General features: G+C 43.9%; 2 protein-coding genes across 3 annotated transcripts in view; one reads left to right on the forward strand and one right to left on the reverse strand.

Annotated features, from left to right (window-relative positions):
- Lrrc18 (leucine rich repeat containing 18) overlaps positions 1–10,043 on the reverse strand; it is a 23,998-nt gene extending 13,955 nt beyond the window's left edge. Inside the window, exons 1-2 of the mRNA XM_028789150.1 lie at positions 9,883–10,043; positions 6,147–6,243 (exon numbers count right to left, since the gene is read on the reverse strand). The gene's annotated coding sequence lies outside the window, so the exon portion shown is untranslated. The remainder of the gene's footprint in view (positions 1–6,146; positions 6,244–9,882) is intronic.
- Positions 1–24,112, forward strand: part of Wdfy4 (WDFY family member 4) — a 233,960-nt gene that overhangs the window by 185,622 nt on the left and 24,226 nt on the right. For both annotated transcript variants that reach the window (XM_028789147.1, XM_028789149.1), the window contains exons 48-51: positions 11,503–11,545; positions 12,467–12,586; positions 14,787–14,904; positions 15,778–15,887. In XM_028789147.1, the coding sequence (XP_028644980.1) occupies positions 11,503–11,545; positions 12,467–12,586; positions 14,787–14,904; positions 15,778–15,887 (391 nt within the window). The remainder of the gene's footprint in view (positions 1–11,502; positions 11,546–12,466; positions 12,587–14,786; positions 14,905–15,777; positions 15,888–24,112) is intronic.

A 24,112-nucleotide genomic window follows, 5' to 3' on the forward strand; every position in this document is an offset into this window, starting at 1 on the left:
ATATAATATATAATATATAATATATAATATATAATATATAATATATATAATATGTAATATATAATATAATATATAATATATAATATATAATTAATATAATATATATACATTTATACATATGTATATATGTACATATGTGAGATATATGTGCACATATGAGATACATATATATGCATATATGTGCATATATGTGGTATAAATTTTAATAATGTTCAATAGCATTGATGGGGTAGTTTAACTTAAAAGCAAATAAGAAAAATATTTTAGAAGTCATACATAAATGTGTGTGCTTGCTTGCCTATATGGGCAGAAATGAAGACCAGGATTTTGTTCTTCAGCTCCTTCTATACCCATCAAGCCATCTTAGTGGGAGCATTTTTATATTGAATGAGCTGAGAATGTAAGGAGACGGGATTCTCAACTGGCATGGCCTGTAATAAGAAGCTAACAACATTCCCTGCTCCTGCCTGAGTAGTTGCGCTTCTGCCCTGGAGAGTGTTGGTTGATGCTCTTCACATGAGCTCACATTAAAAGGCTAACTCTTGTACTGGGAATGGTAGGGTATGCTTGCAATTCCAGGACTTGAGAGGCAAAGACAAAAGGATTATCACAAGTTTAAAGTCAGCCTGGGTTGTATAGTGAGACCTTTTCCCATAAGCTTATACACATATAGGAGAGGGAAAGGGAGGAGGAGAGGGAGAGGGAGAGGGAGAGGGAGAGAGAGAGGGAGAGGGAGAGGGAGAGAGGGACAGGGAAAGGGAGAGAGAGAGAGAGAGAAAGAGAGAGAGGATAGCCTTCTGAGAGGTACATCCACAAGGGCCTATGGTTTACGGGCAGGCAGCAAGCTGTACACGTCATCTGTTGCCACCTCTCAGTTGATGCTTCCTGCCCTCTTTCCATCTCTCCTGGTGTCACCTAGCTGAATCAGCCTCACAAAGCATGCCCTTTTCTTCAATGGGGTTTTCTTTGTTTTTCCTTCCATCCTTACACCTTTCATCAGAGTCAGGGCTGCTCTTCCCATTCTGCAGGGGAGGGTGCTGAGAGGTTGGTGGAAGATGAGTGATCTGGCCCTGCTCACCAGAGATTTGCTTTAAACTTGGAGAGGAGGAATCTTTTTCCCATCTCATCCCAGCTCCCTCCCAGCCCAAAGAACAGTAGTGTGTACACGTGGTGATCATGAATTGATCCAGCAGCTATCTGGTTAATCTGGTAATGGTGTTCGGTGGATCTTGCTGGGACCGGCTGCGTTTGCAGGCTTGCCCACCCTCTGTTATTTACTTCTCTCTGTGCACCAGCGTGGCTTGGCATACGTGCCGCCTGGAAGCCACTATCTGTCAAACTGCCCTCTTTCCCCTGGTGGGTAATAAGAATTCAACTTTTATTTGGAGCAAAAGTTCCCCAGGGGTCACATGGCCCCATAACGAAAGATTATGATTTCTTATTGGTTTAATAGCATCTATTTTGTAATTCTGGATGTACTCTGTTTTAATTGGATTTGTTAAAGGAACAAAAGGGAATAGGTGCCTTACAATTAAAATAAAATTTTAAGATTATTAGTTTAACAGACCAGAAAGGCCTTGTTCATCAACCCCAAGTTCCAAACACGCAAAGCAGCCTGAACACAAGCAAAGGACAAAGGACCCCCTGGCAGACGCTGCTTCCAGACACTGGGCAGTGGGCTCAGCTCTATGGCAGCCCCATGGTGTAAGCTCCACTCTCACAGACACATTTGCCCCCTTTTTCTTTTACATCCACCCTCCCTCTGACAGACCAGAAAACTGGGGTTCAGAGAACCAGAATGGCAGAGTGGATGGATGTACAGACCTGACCACCTGCTCCCCACTTACCATCTGAGGGAGACTGGACAACCTTCTGAGCCCCACGAACCTCAGCTTCCAATGCTTGCAATAGGGAATACAGAGGCTCAGTCCAAGGGTGGGCTGAGGTTCAGGGGAAGAGCATGGCAGCCTTTGGACAGGACCATGATCTGTGGGATAGAACCTGCCAACAGTATACCTATGCTGAGTAGAAACCTCCTGTAAGGTTCAGCCTGGCACCTTCATATACTACGGTGGTTCTTGACTTTCCTAATGCTGTGACTCTTAAATACAGTTCCTCATGTTGTGGTGATCTCTCTCAACTATAAAGGTATTTCTTTGCCACTTCATAACTGTAATTTTGCTAGTTATTAATCATAATGCAAATATCTTATAACTAGAATATCTGATACATGATCCCCAAAGGGTCATGACCCACAGGTTGAGAACTGCAGCCACCATTGTGTCCTAGGCTTTTCTTCCTGGAAGACACGGGGACACATGGACCCTTCAAGGTGCACAGGGCCCATGTCGTGTGGGGAGGACTGCAGCACATGCAGTTTGGTATGCACAATACTTCACAGCCCTGGTGCAACTAACTTGACTCAAATTATTTTTCTATAAACATTGAAATGATTTCTAGAGCACGTTTTTTTATTTTTAAATTTTGTGGCTGAAAGGAGATTCAGGCATGCCAATGTTTTTTGGTCACTGAATGTGATGGCTAGCCTTGGGTGATAGATAGATAGATAGATAGATAGATAGATAGATAGATAGATAGATGATATATAGATGGATGTGTACACACACACACACACACACACACACACACACACACACACGGAGGCCAGAAGTGGGTGTTGGATCTCTTAAACCTGGAGTTACAGGTGGCTGACCTACCTACCCTACATGGATGCTTGGAACCATGCTTGGGTCCTCTGGGAACAAATGTTCATAGGTGATGACTCGCCTCCCCAGACATGCTACCTCTACAGTAACATGTGCGGTGGGATGTGAGTAGGCTGGAAGGGCTTGGTAGCATCATAGTTGGAGCCAGTTTTATTATGTTAAACCTTGTAGCAGGACATTGGCTACTTTGTGGGTTCTTTTACTTCCACTCTTCCCCACCCCTCTCCTTCTACCCTTTCAATCCCCTGACAATTGATAGGAAAGATAAAAGGATAGAGGGGAAGGGGGTGAAGTTATTAGACCACTTCCTGCCGATTAGGGGCATTGAGTTCCTTGAAGCAAGTTTGATCTTTACCATCAGTATATCTAATTTCTTCTTGTTGTTTCTTCTTTGTGCATGACTACTTAACAAACTGCAACTAACCAACAAACCATAGCCCCCTCTCTCAGAGCCTTAGCATTTATATATCCTCTGAAAAGTTTCCAGGATTCCAAACATTGCATACTTGAAACTATCTGCATTTGGCAAAATCACACCCCTGCTAGAGCAAGAGACAAATCATAGTCAGCTGCTGTGGACAGTCTGAAGCAGACCTATGTCTATCCCACACCTGGGATTAAAACAAAAGCATATTCTCATCATATTTCTGCGTTTTTCAAGGAAACAAAAATTATCTCTACTCAGAACTCAGAAGAGAAAAGAAAGCATCCAGAGAGATAGATGGTCTAGGGTGGACACAGATGACTAGGGATGGAGAGATGACTAGGTAAACCCAGCTGCTGGGAATGGAGGAAGCTGTTTCTAAGACTGTCTCTTTAGGAAACAAAGAGAGAACTTTCCATACATAATATAGAAGCAGTTAGAACATAGAGTAAAAGATGATTGTTAATTAATTACTATAGAGCCACAGAATGAATTAACATGAAATGAAACAAAAACTTGAAACAAAAGGTAAGACACTTAAGATACTAACAAAGTATTAAATGCCCACATGAGACCAGTGCTGTTCTAAGCAAGCATGATGTTCTAAGCAAGCATGAGTACACAGAAGCAGCAATGGAGAAGCATCTAAGCAGCAACAATTGTACTTTCTGGAGATGAGAGCATTGTTTATCAGCAGATTCCTGATTCTCTGTAGTTTGCACACATCTTCACACACACTCATTCAAAACGACACTTTTTCATGTTACACAAATTCTGATGACTCTTGCTACCCTGTTGTTGTTGTGTGTGTGTGTGTGTGTGTGTGTGTGTGTGTGTGTGTGTGTAAGAGCAAGACTCTTAAGATGTTAAGCATAGGAGTGGCCCCTTCCTGCTAACTTTGGACAGACAGATATGTCTACTACCAAGAATGATCTGAACTATTACTACTGTGAATAAGATAAGGAAAATTTTCAAATTTTTCAGACCACCCATGTTGGAGCCATCTAGTCTTTCCCTTTCCAGATGTGTGTGCAAGCACTACAGAGTAGTAAGCTGCAGGCACCATAGTTGCCAACCTGTTTGGGGTGCTATAACATGGCTGGACTCAGTTTTCTCATCTGCAAAGTAGATCAGTAAATGGTAATTTATTAAAAAGAATGAAGTGATTAACATATACTAAGGGGTGTGATGGGATCTTAGTGACGTCACCACCTGTGGACTAAGATTAATCTGGAAACACCATTTCCTCCTTCCCATCATCAGCCCTGGACACTCCCCATCTGTCTGTTATGTCAATAGTGGGCTTGGGAAGTAGTTTTTGCAGACTCCTGAACAAAACTACTGCAGTCTTTAAACACATGTTGTTAATACCACAGCAGCAATAAAAGAATGTAAAAGCAGCTTATAGATGTATTTACAACTACAGTTCAAGCTAATCATTCACTCATTCATTTGTTCATGCATTCATTCATCGGTTTTTGTTGTAGTTGTACTTATAGGTCAGGTGACAGGCAGTGAATGACTAAGGTTTAATCTGTGTGAGAGGTACCACCTGCTGAAGGCCAGGTCTACATGTGTCTGGCTAGGAATAGCTGGCTGCTGGGGAGACAGAAAAGGGGAAAGTTGAGTAGATGAAGACAGTGTAGGGTAGCAGGAGAGAAAGGGAGTGTGTAGCCAGAGGTATGTGTTGTATCTGTTGTATGAGCAGTTTGGAGCCTCCTAGACTGTAAGCCAGACAGACAAAACTCAAAAATAGACTGAAAAATCTTAGTGGCCTTGGCATTTACTATTCATTTCTTCTCCTTTTCGTGGGGCATTAGGTTCTGTGGAAGTGTTTTGTGAGTCTCTTCTCATTTAACTCACACACCCCACTTCCAGGAATAAAGTCCAAGCCTTAACAGCCTTTCCTTTATCAGGCCCACACTACCAACTTCGAGCCAGCACCTCTTGTTTCCATGTGCTGTTCCAGTTGGTTTTTCCATAAAAGTTTGACTTTACAGTGTCCTGCAATGCATTTGGCCTTTCTGAGCCAAGAGGCAAGCTCCTGACTCATCACTTTCTCTGGGAGCTGGAGGGAGCTGAGCTAGGTCCTGTGGGAATGTTTGTCCTGTCCAGGCCAAGTCCTTTCCTCATGGCTTTTCACAGACAGAAAAGAAGGCATGTGTAGGTCACAGACCCAGCTATGGTGTTAAGACAGGTCTCCTTATCTGAGACTGATGGAGAGCTGGGAATGACTGTGGTGAATCAAATAGGTGGTGATCTAACGAGCCAATTGCATCAGCTCACCCGGCAGGATGAGGGGTGGTTTCAGTTACATGCCTGGGGTTTTGTAAGCACAGATACAAGGGGCCTGGAAAGATCACCTAGTTTCCCATCACTCTACCAACAGAAAGATCCAGTTTAGGAAGTTGTCTGCCTCCCAGCCCCAGGGGACCCCTGGAGACTCACAAAGAAGCTAGTGACACCAAGTACCAGCACAAACCACCCCAGAGACAAGCTTGGGCACTTTGGAACTCTGCAGGAGACAGTGACTGTTTCAGCACTTCCCTTCTGCTCTGGAGGCTCATACTTAAACCCAGAGGACAATGTGTCATTCTAGCCTGGAGGCCAGTCACTGATCTGTCCCTCCTTATGTGTGACTTAGCATCAGACTCTTGGCCCTTCTGAGCTTGGATCTTATCTCCCCCTGCTGTGGGCCAGCAGAGGTGTTTAGAGAAACCCCATGTACCCACTGGTCATATATCTCCCTTGTCAAGCTTGTGCATGGTTCCAGGCACCTGAAGACCACCCCGTGTCCCCAGCCAGCTGTCCCGGCCAGGAATCAGGATGTGTGGCCTCCTCTCCTAAATAATTCATCTGCTGATCAGCTGGCGTCTGGGCTTGGTAAAGGAAGCAGCAGGGAGAGCAGGCATTTGTGAGCTGCTTCCTCAGAGGAAAGGGTAAAGCAAGTTCAAAGCAGAATAATAGGTGAAGGCCACCAGGGAGCAAAGCCTTACCTGCTTTTTGTCCTGAAGCTCCTTCACTGTGAAACTTTGTCTCCAGGCAACAAGAGTCTTGGGACTTGGAGTTAATCAGCATAATCTTGACGCCAGCCTACAAAGTGAAAGGCAAACAGGCTTCAAAGTGTCTCCAGGATACCTGTTCCCAGGAAGAGGAAATCTGATCCATTATCCAAACATGACCCCTGCAGCTGGGTGTTGTCTCAGGCTTCCAGCAGCAGGGCGAGCATTTTCAACAAAGTAGCTTCCCATGGCAACCACCCTAGTGGACACAGAAAAGTCCTCAGGGCACCCAGCCCCATGACCTATTATTTGATTTTCTTCTTATTTCTCCTGTATTTGTGGCTTTTTCTGCTTTTCATTTGTGGGGAGAGCTGTCTTTTATATGTTTATTAACTTGAATTTATTTATTTTTCTTGCTGCTTTTTCTTTTAACCCTATTGGATCAAAGCAACCACTGCACTCCTGAGGTCACACTAGTCTGCAGTTACTTTCTCTCTGTTGACTGGTGTCAGTGAGTGTGGCTGTGATGTCTCTGGTTCAAGCACAGACTTTCCTGTTGGTGCTCCTGTGATACAGTGGGGGAAGAAGGCTGCAGTTCATATACTTGTGTGTTTCTAGGCTTTTTCTTGCCAATGAGTATTTTCCTTTAGCTCAGTGGTTCTCAACCTTCCTAACGTTACGACCCTCTAATACAGTTTCTCCTGTTGTGGTAACCCCAATCATCATCTCATTGCTATTTCATAAACGCATTTTTGCTACTGTCATGAATCATAATGTAAGTATCTGTGTTTTCTGATGATCCTAGGCAGCTCCTGTGAAAAGGTCTCTCAACCTTCAAAGGGGTCACAGCCCACAGGTTGGAAAAGCTGCTTTAGATTAAGTTTCTAGTATTTAAGAAAACTAGCCAAACAACATTATTCTGCAAATAAGAAAATTATATTGCAGAAGTGAAATGTGTAGAAATAAAAACTAATATTATAAACTCCTCTAACCAAACAAATTAGAAAATAAATAGAATGGCTATCAATTAAGTAAATATTTTAAATACATAATCCAAGCAATAAAAAAATTTTAAGGTATATAAGAGCAAAATAAACTAATTTTAATTTAAAAAATAAAAAAATCACTAGTCAATAAAGATTTTGATGGAATGATACCACTACTATTTTATGTTTTAGCTTAAAGATAAAGACAAACTGCATTGCTGAATTTATACAATAAGTGATTTAATTGAATTAACAAATATAATTAGAAATTTTTAAAAATACTCAAAAAATTTAATGCAGGATACATTTATAATTGAAATTAATGTAATATATATGTAATTTAAGTGAAAAAATATAGTTTAAAAGTCAAGAAATCAAGTAAAAACAAAATCAATATTTTTAATAAAAGAAAATATACAAGAGGAAAGACATCTTTAAAGTACTGATATGTAAACTCTTAAGGAAAGGAAGTCAGTTATAACTTGGCAGCTGGATGTGGTAGAAGGTGGGGTGAAAGGCCGTTGTCTTCATTTATGTTGAAGAAATAGGCCTTAGTGAGAATTAGACACAGATGAGGTATCCATATAATCTAGACCAGACTAGATAGTCATCAAATATTCTTATTAGGTCTAGAATTGTATACAAGGTGTACATGCTAGGAAGATGACAGAGAAAGCCATAAGAAACAGATCAACAGTCCATTAATCTAAGGGAAAGTCGCTAGTTTGAAAGCATATTTCTGTCTTCTGGATTTTTTTCTTTTTTCTAGCCCAGGATAGCATGAAAATCTGGGATCTTCCACTCAGCCTCCCCTGTAGTAAGCTTACAGTGTGAGCCATACCTAGCTCTCCTCCTTGATTTTTATTGATCTATTACCTGAATCTGAAAATTTGGGTTCAGGTTAACCTGAATTTGCTTCTGAGGGTCAAACAAGGCAACTTGCAAAGTAGGTTTCCAGTGCCAGTCTCTTGGCTTCTTGGTAGGTCACTATTCATGTCAGTCACTGTCCTCAGCATCATCTAGCACATTTGTTCCCTATCCAGAGAATGTTATAAGGCCCAGAACAGTGTCCTGAGATGTACAGCATCCCCACCAGCAGAGATATAGTTCCAGTATGCTAAAATTAGCAAATTTTCTTCATTGTGGATCTGTGGGGGTTGTTTTTGTTTTTTTTTTTTTTGTTGTTGTTGTTGTTGTTTTTGAAATTACTTCATTATAGAATCAGATCTCCCAGTTACACATGCCTGGTCTATCATGTCTTTACAACTCTTTTGTAAAAGACAAAGCAACATGGGAGAAGTTGAAAGCAGGGTATGGAGATGTCTCTGCTCTGACTCAGAAGCCCATGTTAAACTTTGGGTCCTCATTGAATGTCTTCCAAGTTGGGACTAGACCTAGCCTCCTAGTCTCAGAGGTAGGGGCTGGAGAGAATACCCCAGGTTCCCTCCTGGATGGAGAGGATTCAGATTCCATGTACTTGACAAAAATAAAAAATAAAAAATAAAAAACAAAAAACAAAAAACAAAAAACAAAAAACAAAAAAAAATCCTCTTATGAAGACTAACTCAACATCTCTAGGTAGCTTGGTTGAGCCCTCTAGGGAAGATATATGTTCTTGAAACAACACAGCTGGGATTATACTCACTACCACCCTTCCAAAAGATTGGTGCTATGTGGTGTTGAGATGTTGGTCTGGTGGAGCTGTCCCCAGGAAGCAGAATCAAACTGTGGCCATGAAGCTACCCTTAAGCATTGATTTATATGGTACTTGGAGTCTGGAAAGTCTCAAGGTAACATGATATCACAATGGAGAAGCCTGGGTGAAAATCCCCTCAGAATAAAGAAAGTGGATCCAGAATGAAGTTCTTGGGAGATTGCCTTCTCATCTTTGGAAGTCATCCAGAAGAGGGTGGATAACAGTACCTAGGGATGGAGTGGAAGTAGATGAGGTGTGTCTTCTGTGACAACCAAGCTGGGCCATCTTCGGGATAGACAAGGTCATACTCCCTCATTTTGAATGGTTTTGAGACCTTCTGTTCTTCTAAACTCAGCTCCAAGTTGCCCAAGGGCCCAGACCCCGTACGAATTCCTGGTTAACTATGGGAGCCAACTGGGTTGAGAGAGGAGGTTTTATATCATTCCTGAATCACCCAGAAGGGTATCAGCAGAATTAAGCACAACTTCATTAGAAAGCAGGTCCCCACTGTTGCTATCACAGTCATCTTCCTTCTGTAGAAGAAAACAGTCAACCTGCTGTGCTTGATCGGGTCTGTATCTGTTAGTGCCACATCTATGAGGAAGGTATCTGTGTCCATACCTGTTCCAGCCTTATCCATACTCACGATAACACTTGCTCTCCACACTACTACACAAGTGTGGCTAGTGTGTTGAACATTCGGACTTAGAAAGGTTCAGACAGTCCTGCTGTCCCCGTCTGAGTCCCTTAGTCAAATGGTGTCAAGTGAATGAGAGCCCAGATTTTCTCAGCTTCAAAGTCACAAGTTTTTCTGTTACTGCCTCTTCCAAAACTCAGGAGGGCTTTAGGAAGTCAAGAGCCACATCTGACATCGTATTTAATCTCAAACACACTTTACTATAATAGACAGTGCAATTTATCACTTAAAGAAATGATTTTCTTTAATTAATCATCAGGTGTGTATAACCAACTCATGGAGTATTTCAAGAGATAGACTCACTTTTAAAAGATATGGTTGAGAAACCGTATGTTAAAAAGTAGAACTCACTTTTGGCTGGATGTCTTACCACCATTTGGTAATGGCGTCTTTTTCTGGTGGTAACAGAAAGGATGGGTCTTCCTTGGAGCTCATAGCCGATGATCTAGAGGATGGGAGAGGAGAGCCCTTGCTCTCCCCAACTCCATTCCGCTCTAGAGAAACCTCACAAATGACCACTGGCAGAGTTCTAGAATGTTTCTGAAAGGACAGGTGACAGAAGCATTTACACTTCCTGAACTCTGAAAGGCCATACTTTACCCCAAATTCTCCTTCTTCTTTTGTGTTTTAAAATAAAAAATAAGCTTAGGAAGTTTTAGCATGTCAGGTCCACATGCTCATGGCTTGGGAGGACTCAGGACGTTCAGGGATATCCCGTGGGTTCCAAGTAGCAATGATCACTCTTGCTAGCCTGGCTCTCCTTGCCTTTATAGCCATCAGGGAAGCCTGTCCTCCATGACTGTGGAGGGGAAGGGGGAGTACTGGAAGTCTTGGCATGACAGGTGGCATGTGTGTAGGGGAACATTTGTGAACACTTGATCAGAAGATGAGCAGTCTGGGGAGATGTGATATAGTTTGGCTTGATGGAACAGAGACCTGATCTTGAGGGTGGAGTAGAACTCTCATGGACATTGCATGTCATGGCCAAGGACAGTACAGGGGCTGAAGAATTGAGCTCTATAAGTCTTTGCTGAATGGAAGGAGACAGGGCTCCTTTCCCATACCCTTCCCAATAGTGTGTTTTGATGTACCCTTCAATGCTCTCTTCCAGACAGACCAACCAACCACTGTTACCTCCTTGCTTCTCTCCGTATGTCTTAATTGTAGAAGTGTAAGGTAGTGCTACCTTTTAAGAGAAATATCTGGCCATGTGCTTGATCATTTCAAAATTGAAAATGTTCCTTACTCTCTAACCCAGTAGGGCCACAGCTAGAAACACACCAGCGTGGCACAGTCCTGAGGCTGTGACGCAAACTCAAGGCAATGTGAGTGGTCGCAAACTCAAGGCAATGTGAGTGGTCTCTAGGAGCCTATCGAACAACTGAGGTGGTATGACCAGAGACTATGTGTAATAATTAAAAACGAAATACCACAAGCATATGGTCATTCATAAGGGAAAATGTTTTCTGCACTAGCACACTTAGAAACTGTTAATTAAACTTACTGAGCTCAAGCAGTAGTTTGTAGACTAATGTAGTTTCCCTCGTGGTGTTTTCATTTCCCCCTGAATCACATCTATATTTATATTTGGTGTCTAAGAGGATATATGGGGCAAAGAAGGCTAAGTGGTAAGAAGCCATGAGAATCCAGGAGAGGCTGAGAATGAGGTCCATGACCCCATTCTGAATGTTCTGGGGACATCTCTGCAGGTTACACTTAAGACAGCAGCATATTCTGAAATGTGTTTAAGGGTGGTGGGTGTGAAAAACTAGCCTTTAGTAGGCAGACTGAGGCAAGAAGAGCAAAGATGACGATCTACCTGTGCTGACCTCTGAAAACTGTCACATGCTTGTGGAAATCAGGGGGATTTCCAGAGATCCCTGACCCCACAAATCCCCAGGAAGTTCTGTTTCCCATGTTTATGTTCATGTCTTGGGATATTTGGTCACACTGTATTTTTCTGTACCATAGGAGACACCCGGGCTTTGATAGGACCATGCTGCAAAGGTGGCAGGTAACTAATGGTTGTTCTCTGGTGATGGTGGTGGAGGTACCCTGCAGTATGTAAAGCAGAAAGGAATTACACCCAGCAAGAGGAGGTGTGCCGCATACTCAAGGAGGAAGTTTGTGCTTTAATTTTACTAAATTCCAGATCTTTCTCTGATAAGATCTCAAGATTGGAAGATTTGTCTTTTGCAGTCTTTGAATAGGAACCCGAGAATGTACGGGAGCTCTGGGTGTACATCCTCCCCTCCTACAGGACGCGCGCACATACACATGCTGAGAAGGGAGTGTCACGCATACCACTTCTTAGGAAGACATACATGGCTCCCAGCACAAATGAGTCACTAGTCTGTGCCCTCAGTGAAGAGGAGACCCCAAAAAAGCCAACCCTGCAGATCTTTCCACATGTAGCTCACATCTCCATTTCTGCATGGTTAGCTTAAGCCAGAGAGCCCTGAAAAGAGTATTAGCTGAATATAGACAGACAGGGAAGAAAGTCTATCCCAGAGCATCAGAGGGAGACTACTGAGGGCTCCCTTTTACATAACTACCATTTTCAGACCATTTTTTTTCTGATGGCAGAAGGGTCATCAATGGGTTCATCCCCAGTGTTTGTGCTGGGATTCAGTCAGCATTTGAGTGTCGTACTTGAGATTTAAGATCAAAGAAAGTCAGACCCTTCACTTCAGATTACTGGTCTGCTTATTCTTTGGCGAACATGGCTTCATCGCATTACACTCAGATCGATGAATGCCATCCTGCATTGGTACGGGTTCCTGCATGAGATGTAGACAGATAGCTTAGGTGCCAGTCGCCTCCGTGTTCTTGTGTTGGAGTCTAGGCTTCCTCTTGGGGGTTGAGGGTTAGGTCTGAATGATCTCAGAAAGGTATCAGATGGGTTTGGTTTGTCTCCTTGTGTCTCTTCTGGTAGAAAAGGGAGATCAGCAATTTTGAATACCTCATGTACCTCAACACGCTGGCTGGAAGGACCTACAATGACTACATGCAGTATCCTGTGTTTCCCTGGGTCCTCGCTGACTACACTTCAGAGGTAAGGTGTTCTCCAGGACACACCACAGGCTTTCTAAGGCTTTCTGTCCCTGTCGTGAGCACACAGAGCCTTGCTATGAGGTTCAGCTCCCTGGCCCTTAAGGCAACTAGGGTCTCCTGAAGCCATGGCAGTCTTTACCTGGGTTCCTGCCCCAGATACACCAATGAAGTGATCAATACATCTGTGATTATGATGTTAGTCAACTCGTGCCTGACATGAGTCTTAGAGGGCTCCCTATCACCCCTGAAGGAAACTGTTACCCATCTCCTGAGATGCTTGTGTAGGAAAACATTGAAGATGTGGCATTAACAGTGAGCCATGAGATTTATTTGTAGCATCAATATGTGTAGAGAAAGGGGAAAGGCAGAGAGCTAAAGAGAAAAGGATCGTAGTCCCCTCTGCCCACTGTTGCTCTAGAATCTGAGCTCTACCTGGCACCCAAAGACATGCCATGAGTGGGGAGGCTCATGGCTAGATCGAACCTCTCATCTCTCTCTCAGCCTCCATTTCTTCTAAGCACACAGGAGTCAGAAGGAGGAAAACCACACAGCAAAGTATAAGTGGTGTGTGTGTGTGTGTGTGTGTGTGTGTGTGTGTGTGTGTGCACAACTGGGTCATGGAGTAGGTCTGGACTCTGATGCTATGGTTATCAGGAGATGGTTTGGGCAGGGTATGAAGAACAGAAGGTCATGTGTCATGGGTCAGAACAGCCTGACTACCCTCACCTATGAATGCTTATGTGGAAGAGGCCAGGATTGGAAGACGGAGGCTCAGTCTTCTGTGACTTCCCATCTCTACTTAAGACAGGGAATGCAGCAGCATTTCTCCACCAGCCACACTGTGTTTTTTCTCACACTAATGGTCCACCTGTGACCAAGGCCTTACAAAGATGGACCTTCAAAGTCGAAGGATCAACCCACACTTGCAAAGTAGTGGTTACTATATAAATGTTCTCTGTTTAACACATATCTTGTATTTAGAACTGTGTTTACTTTCTTGTATTTAAAAATTGGGAAATATTTTTAATTGGAGGAGGGGAACAGGGAAATCCAGCAGATTAGAGTACTTTGTGCACAAGCATAAATTTGTACAAAGCAGGACATGGTAGTGTGTCCTATAGTAGCAGTGCTGGGAGCAGAGATGGGAGTCCCAGCACTCTTGTTGGCTTGCCAGCTTTTCCAGAGCAATGGGCTTCTAGTTTAGTGAAGACCCATCCTCTACCTTGCAAGCATATTGGATGGCATGGGCACTGGAGCACTTGCATACCTGTACCACATACATGCAACCTTCTCCTAAACACACACACACACACACACCACTACAAGTACACACAGGACATTTCTCTTGAACATCTAGAAATTTGTGGAAATGAGGAGCTCTGGCAGCTATTAACCATTCTGACCTGTCAGGAACCTGAGGAGGGGCTACTTCCCATTTGTCCTTAATTGCTTTCTGCCAGCCTTTGAGGTGGTGACAACACTGTCCCTCTATCAAGGAGCTGTGTGACTCGGTGCTAGCCCAGTGAATTAGAGCATTTTGTGCACAAGCTAGTGAAGAGAGCTTTAGGAAGAAACAACCCTTCTCAAGGAGATGCAAACCTCAGGGATACTCAGTGTTCCCCACCCCCACCCCCAACACACAGAGCATGTCTCTGAAGACACCTGTGTCCTTCCCATCCCCACCAAGGTGAATCCTCAAGGTCAGGAGCAGAGCCAGCATTATATATCTTAATTGTCCAAAAGATAGCAGGCCTCAGAAAAATGAGCATATTTCTCCCGCTCCACCCCGAACCCAAACAACTCACTTCTAGCATCCTGTAAAATCAGTTTGACTCAAAGTAGGTCCCTGAACTGTGCAGTAAATTATTTAGTAAGGGCAACAGTAAAAAGTCATATAGGCAAGGGGAATTCTTTTCAAAGTCCCTTTTCAGTACCTGGTGGTCGTGTTCTGATTTGGGTCAAGTTGGAACAGGCTCAGCTTGAACTCAATCTTCCCTCCTCTTACTTCTCCGCTCTCCCCTATTAAGTCTTTGTGGATCACTGGCTTCAGGGCCATAAAACTCCAAGTAGCCAGCTAATCACGACAGGGGTTCAGACCAAATGACAATAAACCAATAAAGGGAGCCATAAAACTAAAGAGCGTGGCTCCTGGGGCACCAGGGGGCTGCGGGAGTTAACCCAGCTGCACATCTGCCTTCTAGATGTTGAACTTGACGAATCCCAAGACTTTCCGGGATCTTTCGAAGCCAATGGGGGCTCAGACTAAGGAAAGGAAGTCAAAATTTACCCAGAGGTTTAAAGATGTTGAAAAAATTGAAGGTGGGTACATACTTACTTGATTTTGACTGACTCTGTGTGTGCGTGTGCATGTGTGTGCGTGTGTGTGCGTGTGTGTGTGTGTGTGTATATTTGTGTGTGTATGTGTGTGTGTATGTGTGTGTGCACAAGTGTGTGCAGTGTTCCTTTTCTCAACTTCTTAAAAAGATCAATAATGACTTAGTTGGTCACCCAGTCTAGCAATCATTGAGCTTAAATGTAGAATTCTCAAATCCAGCAGTTCGGTTGTGACTGCAGGAGGGAATCACCTGGAAGAATTTGTGAACAATACTAAAGTTCTAGTGTCACCTTTAGAAATTTAACTAAAGTGACTGGAGAGATGGCTCACTAGTAAGGGCTGTTCCTGCTCTAGCAGAGGATCCCAGTTTGATTCCCAGTACCCAGATGGCTATTCATAACTATCTGTAACTTCAGTTCCTGGGGAGTCAATGTCCTCTTCTGCCCCCTGTGGGAATTGCTTGTATGTGGTTCACTTAATGAAGGCAAAACATTCACATACACAAAATAAAAGGAAAACTTAAAAAAAAAAATCCATGGAGAGATTTTAATGGCCATCCTGGATGGAAACGTCCATGCTGAGAGCTGACCACTTTGTCTCTAAGGGTAGGGGGGACGGAGGGCTCTGCACTTAACAACCTCTGAACGATAGGTCTACTTTTGACTTGCTCTAGAATTCAGTCCTCAAACTCTGTGCATCGCCTTTACAATCTTCGCCATATTTGTGTGCTGTCGGATCTGTTAGTGCCTTAATGTTCTTCTGTATGTCTCCTTGCTTCCTGAATCTCGATGAATGGATTTAGAAATACTTTTCTCAAGCCCAGCACAGCAGCCCTCAAGTGTGCCGTTGTGTTGCAGGAGACATGACTGTGCAGTGCCACTACTACACCCACTATTCCTCAGCCATCATTGTCGCCTCCTACTTGGTCCGAATGCCACCCTTCACGCAGGCCTTCTGCTCCTTACAGGTAAGCTGCTGTCACTTCTTTCAGAGTGCTAGGGGATGAACACACCCAAGTCCCAGGCTTGGATAATGGCGGTGCTTCCTCTCTGAGAACTCAAACCTTAACTTGACGTTGGTTCCTATACTTATAGGAAAGATGTTTTTTAATCATGAGTACTTCCACATCTGCCTGATTGCCATAAAAAAATACACCAAATAGCACGGAATGATAAAATTACCCATGGGACATGTAAAAATTAATACAAACATGATAGAATGGAAAAAGAAAGTAGAAATTGTTGAGACTAAAAATGTCACAGTCAAAGCTCAGTAAAGAGCAGGGAAGTGACCATCAGACAGGATAGATCTGTGCTCAGTCCAACCAAAAGGCTCCAAGGGACAAATAGATATTTGAAATAAAACCAAAAACTGGCTATCCCAGAAAAAGAAACTGGTCATCTGGTCATCTTACCCATCCATAAGTAACAAACTTTTATCTTACCAGCCTAGGGTTGCCAGGTTTCACAAATAAGAAAGCAGATACCTAGCTAGGTTTGGGTTCTGGATATTTTCACTCAAAAAGGACATACTGGAAGATCGTTGGCTGCTTATCTGAAGTTTAAGTTATCTGGATAGTCTGTGTTGTTTCAATCTGGCAGTCCTGAAGGAGCTGGAGTCTAGCCATTGCTGGAGTCCTGGATATGCACAATTTCTTAGTCAGAGTTCCTTACAGACAGCACAGGGACAGTGCTGAGATGCTCTTCCTTCCTCTTCCCTCCATAAAACTCTTTACTGGATCCTGCACCCAAAAACCCCATTCAGAGGCAGAGCTTGAGCCAGCTGGCCGAGCTCACTGCAGAGGAGAATACATACAAGGCTAAGTGCATGGCCGATGTGATCACTACCTTACAGTGTCCTATGAGAGAGTCTCCTGACCAGAAGCCCACCAAGCACACATGGCCTAGCTCTAACGCTTGAGCCTTATCTCAGAGGAGTTTTAGTGTCTGAGAAACTGTGAATTTTGGTCACATAGAAAACAATGACCCTAAGACAAGAGCAACCCTCAGTAAGCACTGAAAGCACTCCCCATCCCTGGGAAAGAATGGAAAGCCAAGGAGGGTCAGGCATATTCTCCAGTAAGGGGTGAACCCACTCACATCGTTCATGTCTTGGCACAGATTCTCCTCTCCTTGACTGTGTGGCTTGTCTAGACTTTGTATAACCGCCTATCTCTGGAAATCCACTCAAAAATAATAAGTGTATTTCCCCTGGGTCTTTCTCAGGCAACAAGCATTTTAAGTAAGTTTAGTTTGGAGAATGAATGGTCCCAGAGCTGTACCCCATGCCAGGAATCTCATCCAGATGTTGCTCATTAATCCACAAGAAATGATCATCACTGTTGCTGATGATAATGATGGATTCTGCTGCTGCTTTCCAGCCAGCGAGCCGAAATAGTCAAACATTCAGGATGCCTTCACAGCTTCCCCTTGGCCCTTCCGACAGATGTGTTAAAGCCAGAGGTCCCAACTTTACTTGTTGCTAAGGGTCTTTCCACATAGGGAAGAGACGGGGAGAAATAGAGACAGGTTGTGCTGTGAGATTTTCAACTCAGCCATGCCACTTAACAGATACCAATATCCCACATGTTGTGTTACCTCTGGACATGAGGTACAGAGACCACTGTACCTCTAGAAGAACAAATGAGGAAATGTGGGGAAACCCCCTCGCTCCAGTGAGTAACCATGGTTATTTGCCCTCTTCCCTCAGTGACCAATCAGATCTGATCTTAGCAGATTTAAACTTGTTCAAGCTTGTCTCCTCTGGCAACGATGTTAGGGTAGCCTGGACCACAATAAGGCATCCTGAAACAGAATGAGCCAGATTAAACAGGTCCTGTAAGCCCACCAGAATATTTGGTTGTCACTCTGCCGCTAATCATTAGGGTGAGCTTATTTTAGCCAGTTTGTTCTTCTAGTAACTAGTTCAAACTAGTTTGAGATGATCTAACCAGGATGAGATGACCAGAGCCAACTTTGTATGCTTTTAGGAGGTACCTGTGTAGCTGTTGGAGTAACCACACTGAGAATCTCAAATGAGACTCTCAGGGGTTTTGGCTTGAGATTGTCTTTGGTAGATTGGCCCATCCAAATTGGAATCATCTGCTATCTCTGTGTAACCCCTCTGCCCCACACTAATTTGTCTTAGCTGCTGAAATTTAAGTGACATCTCCAGTTGCTCATCACTGGCCTGAAGACCCGGCAATCCTCTGCCCTTCCCTAGAACAAAGTGAGAACAGTTTTAGTTCTTAAAAGGATCAGTACAAAGACCACATCTGCTGAAGGAGTCCTGGGGCTCACCAGATCTCCTAAGGAATGTCCTGGCATCTTTGTATGAGTTCATCTGCCTCCTAGGGGCAAGCCTGTTCCTTCACACGAGACCTTTGGTGGTCCTCCTCTATGGTGACAAGAAAGATTTACCCCTCCTTGTTGTTTCACCCACTTGAGGGTCTGACTTCTAAGTTGAATGTGGATGAGTTGTAGGGTGTGTGTGTGTGTGTGTGTGTGTGTGTGTGTGTGTCCAGGATGCCTGCAGTGAGGCCTTCTGCATTTACAGGAGGCTGGAGTCAGTGTGCTTATGAGTGTTGGCATGGTCTTCCATTCTGAGCTGAGCAGACTGTGCCCTTCACCTGCTAATGTAAGTGCATTAAAGTAAGGATGTGTGTGCTTCTGGCTGGGGCCTCAGGGATCTGTGTCCTGCCTCTGCCTTCTGATGTTGACTAGATGATTGCATTCTCCAGGATTTGGTTTCCTTATTCATGAGGTAAAGATGGGAGGTGTAAGATGCTGCATCTGAAGTCCACTTCATACCAGCATTAGTCTGGAATACTCGATACATACGACGTTCCTGAATTGTGGGAAATCAAATACCTTACGTGTATCTTTAAAGAGTTTAACCTTTCCTAGTGTGGCAAAGTATACATCACATAGTATCTACCATGTAGCTATTTTTTTAAAGATTTATTTATTTTATGTATATGAGTGCTTTATCTGTATGTACACCTGCATGCCAGAAGAGGGCATTAAACTCACTACAGCCACCATGTGGTTGCTGGGAATTGAACTCAGGTCCTCTAGAAGAGCAGAGGGTGCTCTCAATTGCTGAGCCATCTCTACAGCACCCCCTGTAGCTATTTTTATACATATAGTGCAGTGATATGAAGTACCAGAGTGACATGCCACGTGCATGCCAGGGAATAAGCCACAGAGTGTCTGTGCTACCACACACCATGTGCTTGTGTGGCACATCTGGTGTGGCCTGCTGAGTGGCTGACAGGCTGGCATGGAACAATCTGGGCACTATGGCTGGCTCACCATGTGCTGGGCCCGGTAGTGTGGACAGCACCAGGATTTGCACACAGTTTGACACAGGACTTCCACATACTCTGCCCTGGCTCTGTGTAAGAGGCTCTTTACAGCCCGTGGTTAAATGCAACTACATTTAGATTGTTTTAGAATTGATGCTCCTCTGGTATTGATGTATTTATCTTCCTGCCCAAACTTGTCAATACGATGATAGATTTTTATAGTCTATAAAATATGAAATAATTGCTTCTCCGTGGGATTGGTTCCAGGACCCCTTTCTGATACTGAAATCAGAGGTTGCTCAGCCGACTTATATAAAATGGCATCATATTTTCATAGAACCTATACCCCCCACACATACTTTACCTCTAGGTTATTTAAAATATCCACTCCGGTGCAAATGTTTTGTAAACAGTTGTAATACTGTATGGCTCAGTAGATTGTGAGAAGAATAGAAGGGTATAGAAACTCAAGACAGATCTGATCTATCCAAATATTTCCAGTCTATGGTTGCATCTTTGAATGTGGATCCCTCAGATACGGAGAACCAGCTGTAGATGTGTGTGTTATGCGGTCTGAGCAGGTAGAATGTATGTGGAATGTAACCAGACTTGTGTTAATTGTGTGCTTTGCAGTCCCCACCACTTTGTCTGGGAGGAATGGACTATTGTATTCAGGGCAAGTAGCTGGCACTTCACCTTAATGACAAGCTAAGTATTCTGTAGTTTTCAGGAGCTTTGCCTATAGATTCAGGATATGTGAGTCTCTTGAAAGCTGAGTCACTGTGAGGCCATACCCCTGCTGTGAGGCCTTAGCCTTGGCACTTGTTTCTGTCCTAGGAAAAGTGCCATATATTCTCAGGCCTAAGATGCAATCAGCCTGCGTAGGGCCCAGCAAGTCAGCCTGTTCCCAGCAAGGACACAGTGTGGAGGCAGCTGCTGTATTTAATAAGAAGCGGAAATAAAGCGCTGTGCTAATTAAGTCCTACCCCTGCGAAGTCAGCTGTTACCAGCAGTGGTGAAGGGTTTTCCAAAGTACCTGAGGCGAGATGGCTGGGCGTTGTGCAAGGCAGTCGTTATCTGCAGGGAACTGAGAACCCTGGGGTAGACATGGCCTGAGCTGTTACCTATGAGCTTCCATTCAGCATCAGGGTGACAGTAATATGAGGAAGACAAAGAGCCTGTGTCAAGGGCTGTATCTCTTCAGACCCTACCTGATGTCATCACAGCTCCGAGCAAGGCCCCTGCCTCTAAGCCAAGGAGTTGACAGGACATAGGGTCTTTAAGGTCCCAAACTGTAACCGGACAAGAATTCTCCAAGGTCTCTATTATGGTCTAATTTTGATTATTCGAGTACTGGGAAAGGCACATGTGGTAATGTCTGACTGACCCAGATAAACCACCCCTAGACTTTCTCTGTGGTGGTTGTGTGACTGAGCTACAGCTTCCACATCCTTTTCAACCTCCTGACTGAGCAGTGAGGGTGAAAGTTTGTCTGCCTAGTCCCCTTGTGATACATTTGCTCACAGCAAAAAGTATGGGTGTCAACATGCTTTGGGGTTTACTAGCTTAAGGGAAAGGTCTCAATGTATGGAAAGGAGAGTCAGGGCTGCTCTGAGTCAAGCCTATCCCTACTGAGACCAGGACTAACTAGTGCATGGGCTTCCCAAATGCCACTCACAGCATTATATTTTAGGGTAGGATGCTGAAGTGGGCTGTTAGCTGAGGCTCGTGCGTTTCTCTTACCTGTACACCCTTTCCCTCAGTGCTAATGAGCTGCCCTGACAATGCCCCTCTCACTTCCTGTTCCCTCACTAAGGTCTCTTGGCCTTCACTATCCTCCTGTCCCCATCCCTGGCACTGGAGGATTCTGACTCCCAACACTCTACCTTTTGTTTCCAATGATTTCCACTCCATTTCTCTTCATCTTTTCAGAGAGTCCCTGGTTTTTTTTCCTGTATCCTAAGACTAGGATCCCTCCCGAGTCCCTGGAGTACACAGGATAAAGATGCAGGGCTGGGACTAGGGAGGTGACTCAGCAGTTAACAGCACTGGCTGGACTTCCAGAAGACCTGGGTTCCATTCCCAGCACTCATGTGGTGGCTTAAAACCTTTTGTAACTTCAGTTCCAAGTGATCTATGCCTCCTCTGGCCTCTGGCCTCTGTGAGCACTACATGCACATCATGGTGTACACACACACACACACACACACACACACACACACAGAGAGAGAGAGAGAGAGAGAGAGGTGGGGGGAGAGAGAGAGAGAGAACCCTTTCAGATAATTTAATAAAAATTAAAACCATGCAGGGCTTGCTAATCTGGAGCTGCTTTCCTTATGCCTAGCATGCCACCTGGGGTTATATCTCACCTTCCCATCCACTTGGACATATGCATTGTTGATTTCACAGCCAAAAGAATCATTGAAGCTTGATGGGGAAGAGGGATAGGTGATTAAAGAGATTTTAAAAACTCATGTTTATCCTATAAGTAAGTGCTGAAATTCTCACCTGAGACAGCACAGTGTCCCTACATGGCTCACTGCCTGATGGGCAGACAGTAGTTAAAATCAGCTGACACCAGCAAGCCAGTGCACTGCATACACAAGACACTTATAAACTATTAAGAAAAGGTTATCAACCTCCTCATAGGATCAATCCAGTCCCTTAGCTGGATGTGACTGGATGAACTTGCTTCAGTCCTACTTGGGGTTTCAAGATATATTGTAAGGATAACTGTGGGCAGAAGAGAAGGCTCCATGGTTCTGAGTGGGTACTGTTCTCACAGGGGACCAGAGTTGGATTCCTACCACCCATGCTAGATGGTTCATAACTGCTTGTAATTCCAGCTCCAGGGGAATCTATTGCCTCTGGCCTTCCTTCTGTGTGAACATTTGTGCAAATACACACACACACACACACACTTAAAAATAATACAATAAATCCTAATTTAAAAAAAAAAGAGTATCTCTGGAGTCATATGTCCTTGAACACATGTTAAGGCTTGAGTTTCTTTTGAGTATGGCCCCAAAATGGAATGTTCTCATCCTGACCTCCTCTACCTGCCCATGCTGGAGACAGCTTTAAGAGCTCCATGACTGAAGGGCTTACCCAAGGACAGTGGCAAACAAAGTCACACACAAAAGGAGCATTATCTTCAGTAAACTGCATTGGTTTTTTTGGTGCGAGTCGGTTATAATCTGTGTACTTGCCCAAGACCCAACATTTCCCTGATTTTAACTGAGTGTCCAGACCTGCCCTGGCATGCTCTTGCCCCTCCAGCACTCCGCTCATAATTCTGATTTGTGTCTTTCAGTATTGCTGAGCCCTTCTTAACATTATAAATGATCAGGATACCTCAGGTTGTATTCTAATCCTTACTGTATTCAAAGTACGTTGCTGGTGTCTTCCCATGTGGGTGATACCATGTGTGTGAGCTCTGTAGCCTAAGTTTGACTCCGCTGCCTTCTGGCTTTGAGTTGGCACACAGGAAATCATCTGCCATCGAGAAGGTGTTATGGTGTTGATCTTTATGTCCTCCTCACTGGCCACTTGGATACTCAGTATTCATGACATTCACAGAAAGCCACGTGTCTCAGATCTCAGCGGGGGACCTCTTGCCCGCCATTTTCTTTCTGTCTGTCTCAACACTGCATTTGGCTCTTGCCTCCTCCATTTGGTAGACTTTCCTCCCATGGTCAGTCTGTAGGGCTGAACCATGTAGTACATGCCTCTGCATCTTGCCTTTTTCTTCATCACCCCGCCTTCTTCCTTAAGAATCAGGTTCTGGCTGGGGCCGACTGCCAGCAGCCACTGGAGCATATGTCAACCCACACACAGTACAACAAAGCAACTCTACTTTTTCTTCTAGGGAATTTGGTGTTTTCTTTTGTATTGCAGAAGTGAGAAAATCCATTAATTTTGAAACAAATGTATGCAAATACATTTATTAATATAGGAAATAGGAAAATCAGTTATTGCTTCCTTTATAAATAATACAGGCTTAAGTTTTAAAGATATTACTTTTGCTAAAATGCATTAGACAGCTGTGAAAAAAATAACATTTTTCTTTGTGGTAATATCTTTAACCAGATTTGTAGCGCTAACAGTATTTCCTATGTATATATTATTTTTATTTAATACAGGTAATCTTTTTATTACCAAATCATATTGTTTCTCAGGAGATTACCATCAGCACTTATAAAAGCTGCAAAAGGAAAAATGGGAGCTGGAGAAGACATCAATCTCCCACGGTGTGAGGCTCAGGCTGCAGATTAAATACACAAAGCTCTTAATACATTTCAATGAGCGACTCGTTAGGTGCAGATTTATTTACATTCCCCCACTTCATTTCCATTCCCATTTCAATCTGATGATGGACATCGTTTCCTGATTTTAACACAGAGCAAAGTGGCCTGGGTGGGGGTGCCTCTTTAAGATGCATATTATGGTTGAGATCTCTTGGGACCAGGACATCTTTGTGATCCATGGCTCACAATGGGTCAACTCCTCTGGCTCAAAAAATGGACCACCCAGTCCTTGTCTACCGGATTGCCCAGGGATGACACACCTTACAAATGTGACAGGGCCTCCTTTCCCAGAAAGAGATGAGCTCGTAACCTTCCCCTTCCCATACCCCACCCCAGAAGAGCAAGTTTGTACCACTTCCAGAGATGCCCTGAGGAACTGGCAGGGGCAAAATATGCCCTTTATGGCATGGATTTGGCCCCAGCCTGGCATTCACTGCTTAGATGGCCTTGGGGAAGTCAGTGCACCTTGAGGACCAGTTTTCTCTTCTGCAAAATGGAAGTGCCAATCCATTCCCAACTTCTGAACTCATTCCCCTGAGGCTGAATGTATAGATGGAGACACACACATGTGGCTGATTA

Source organism: Grammomys surdaster, unplaced genomic scaffold (genome assembly GCF_004785775.1).
Source record: "Grammomys surdaster isolate TR1022 unplaced genomic scaffold, NIH_TR_1.0 125789, whole genome shotgun sequence".
Classification (NCBI taxonomy): Eukaryota; Metazoa; Chordata; class Mammalia; order Rodentia; family Muridae; genus Grammomys; species Grammomys surdaster.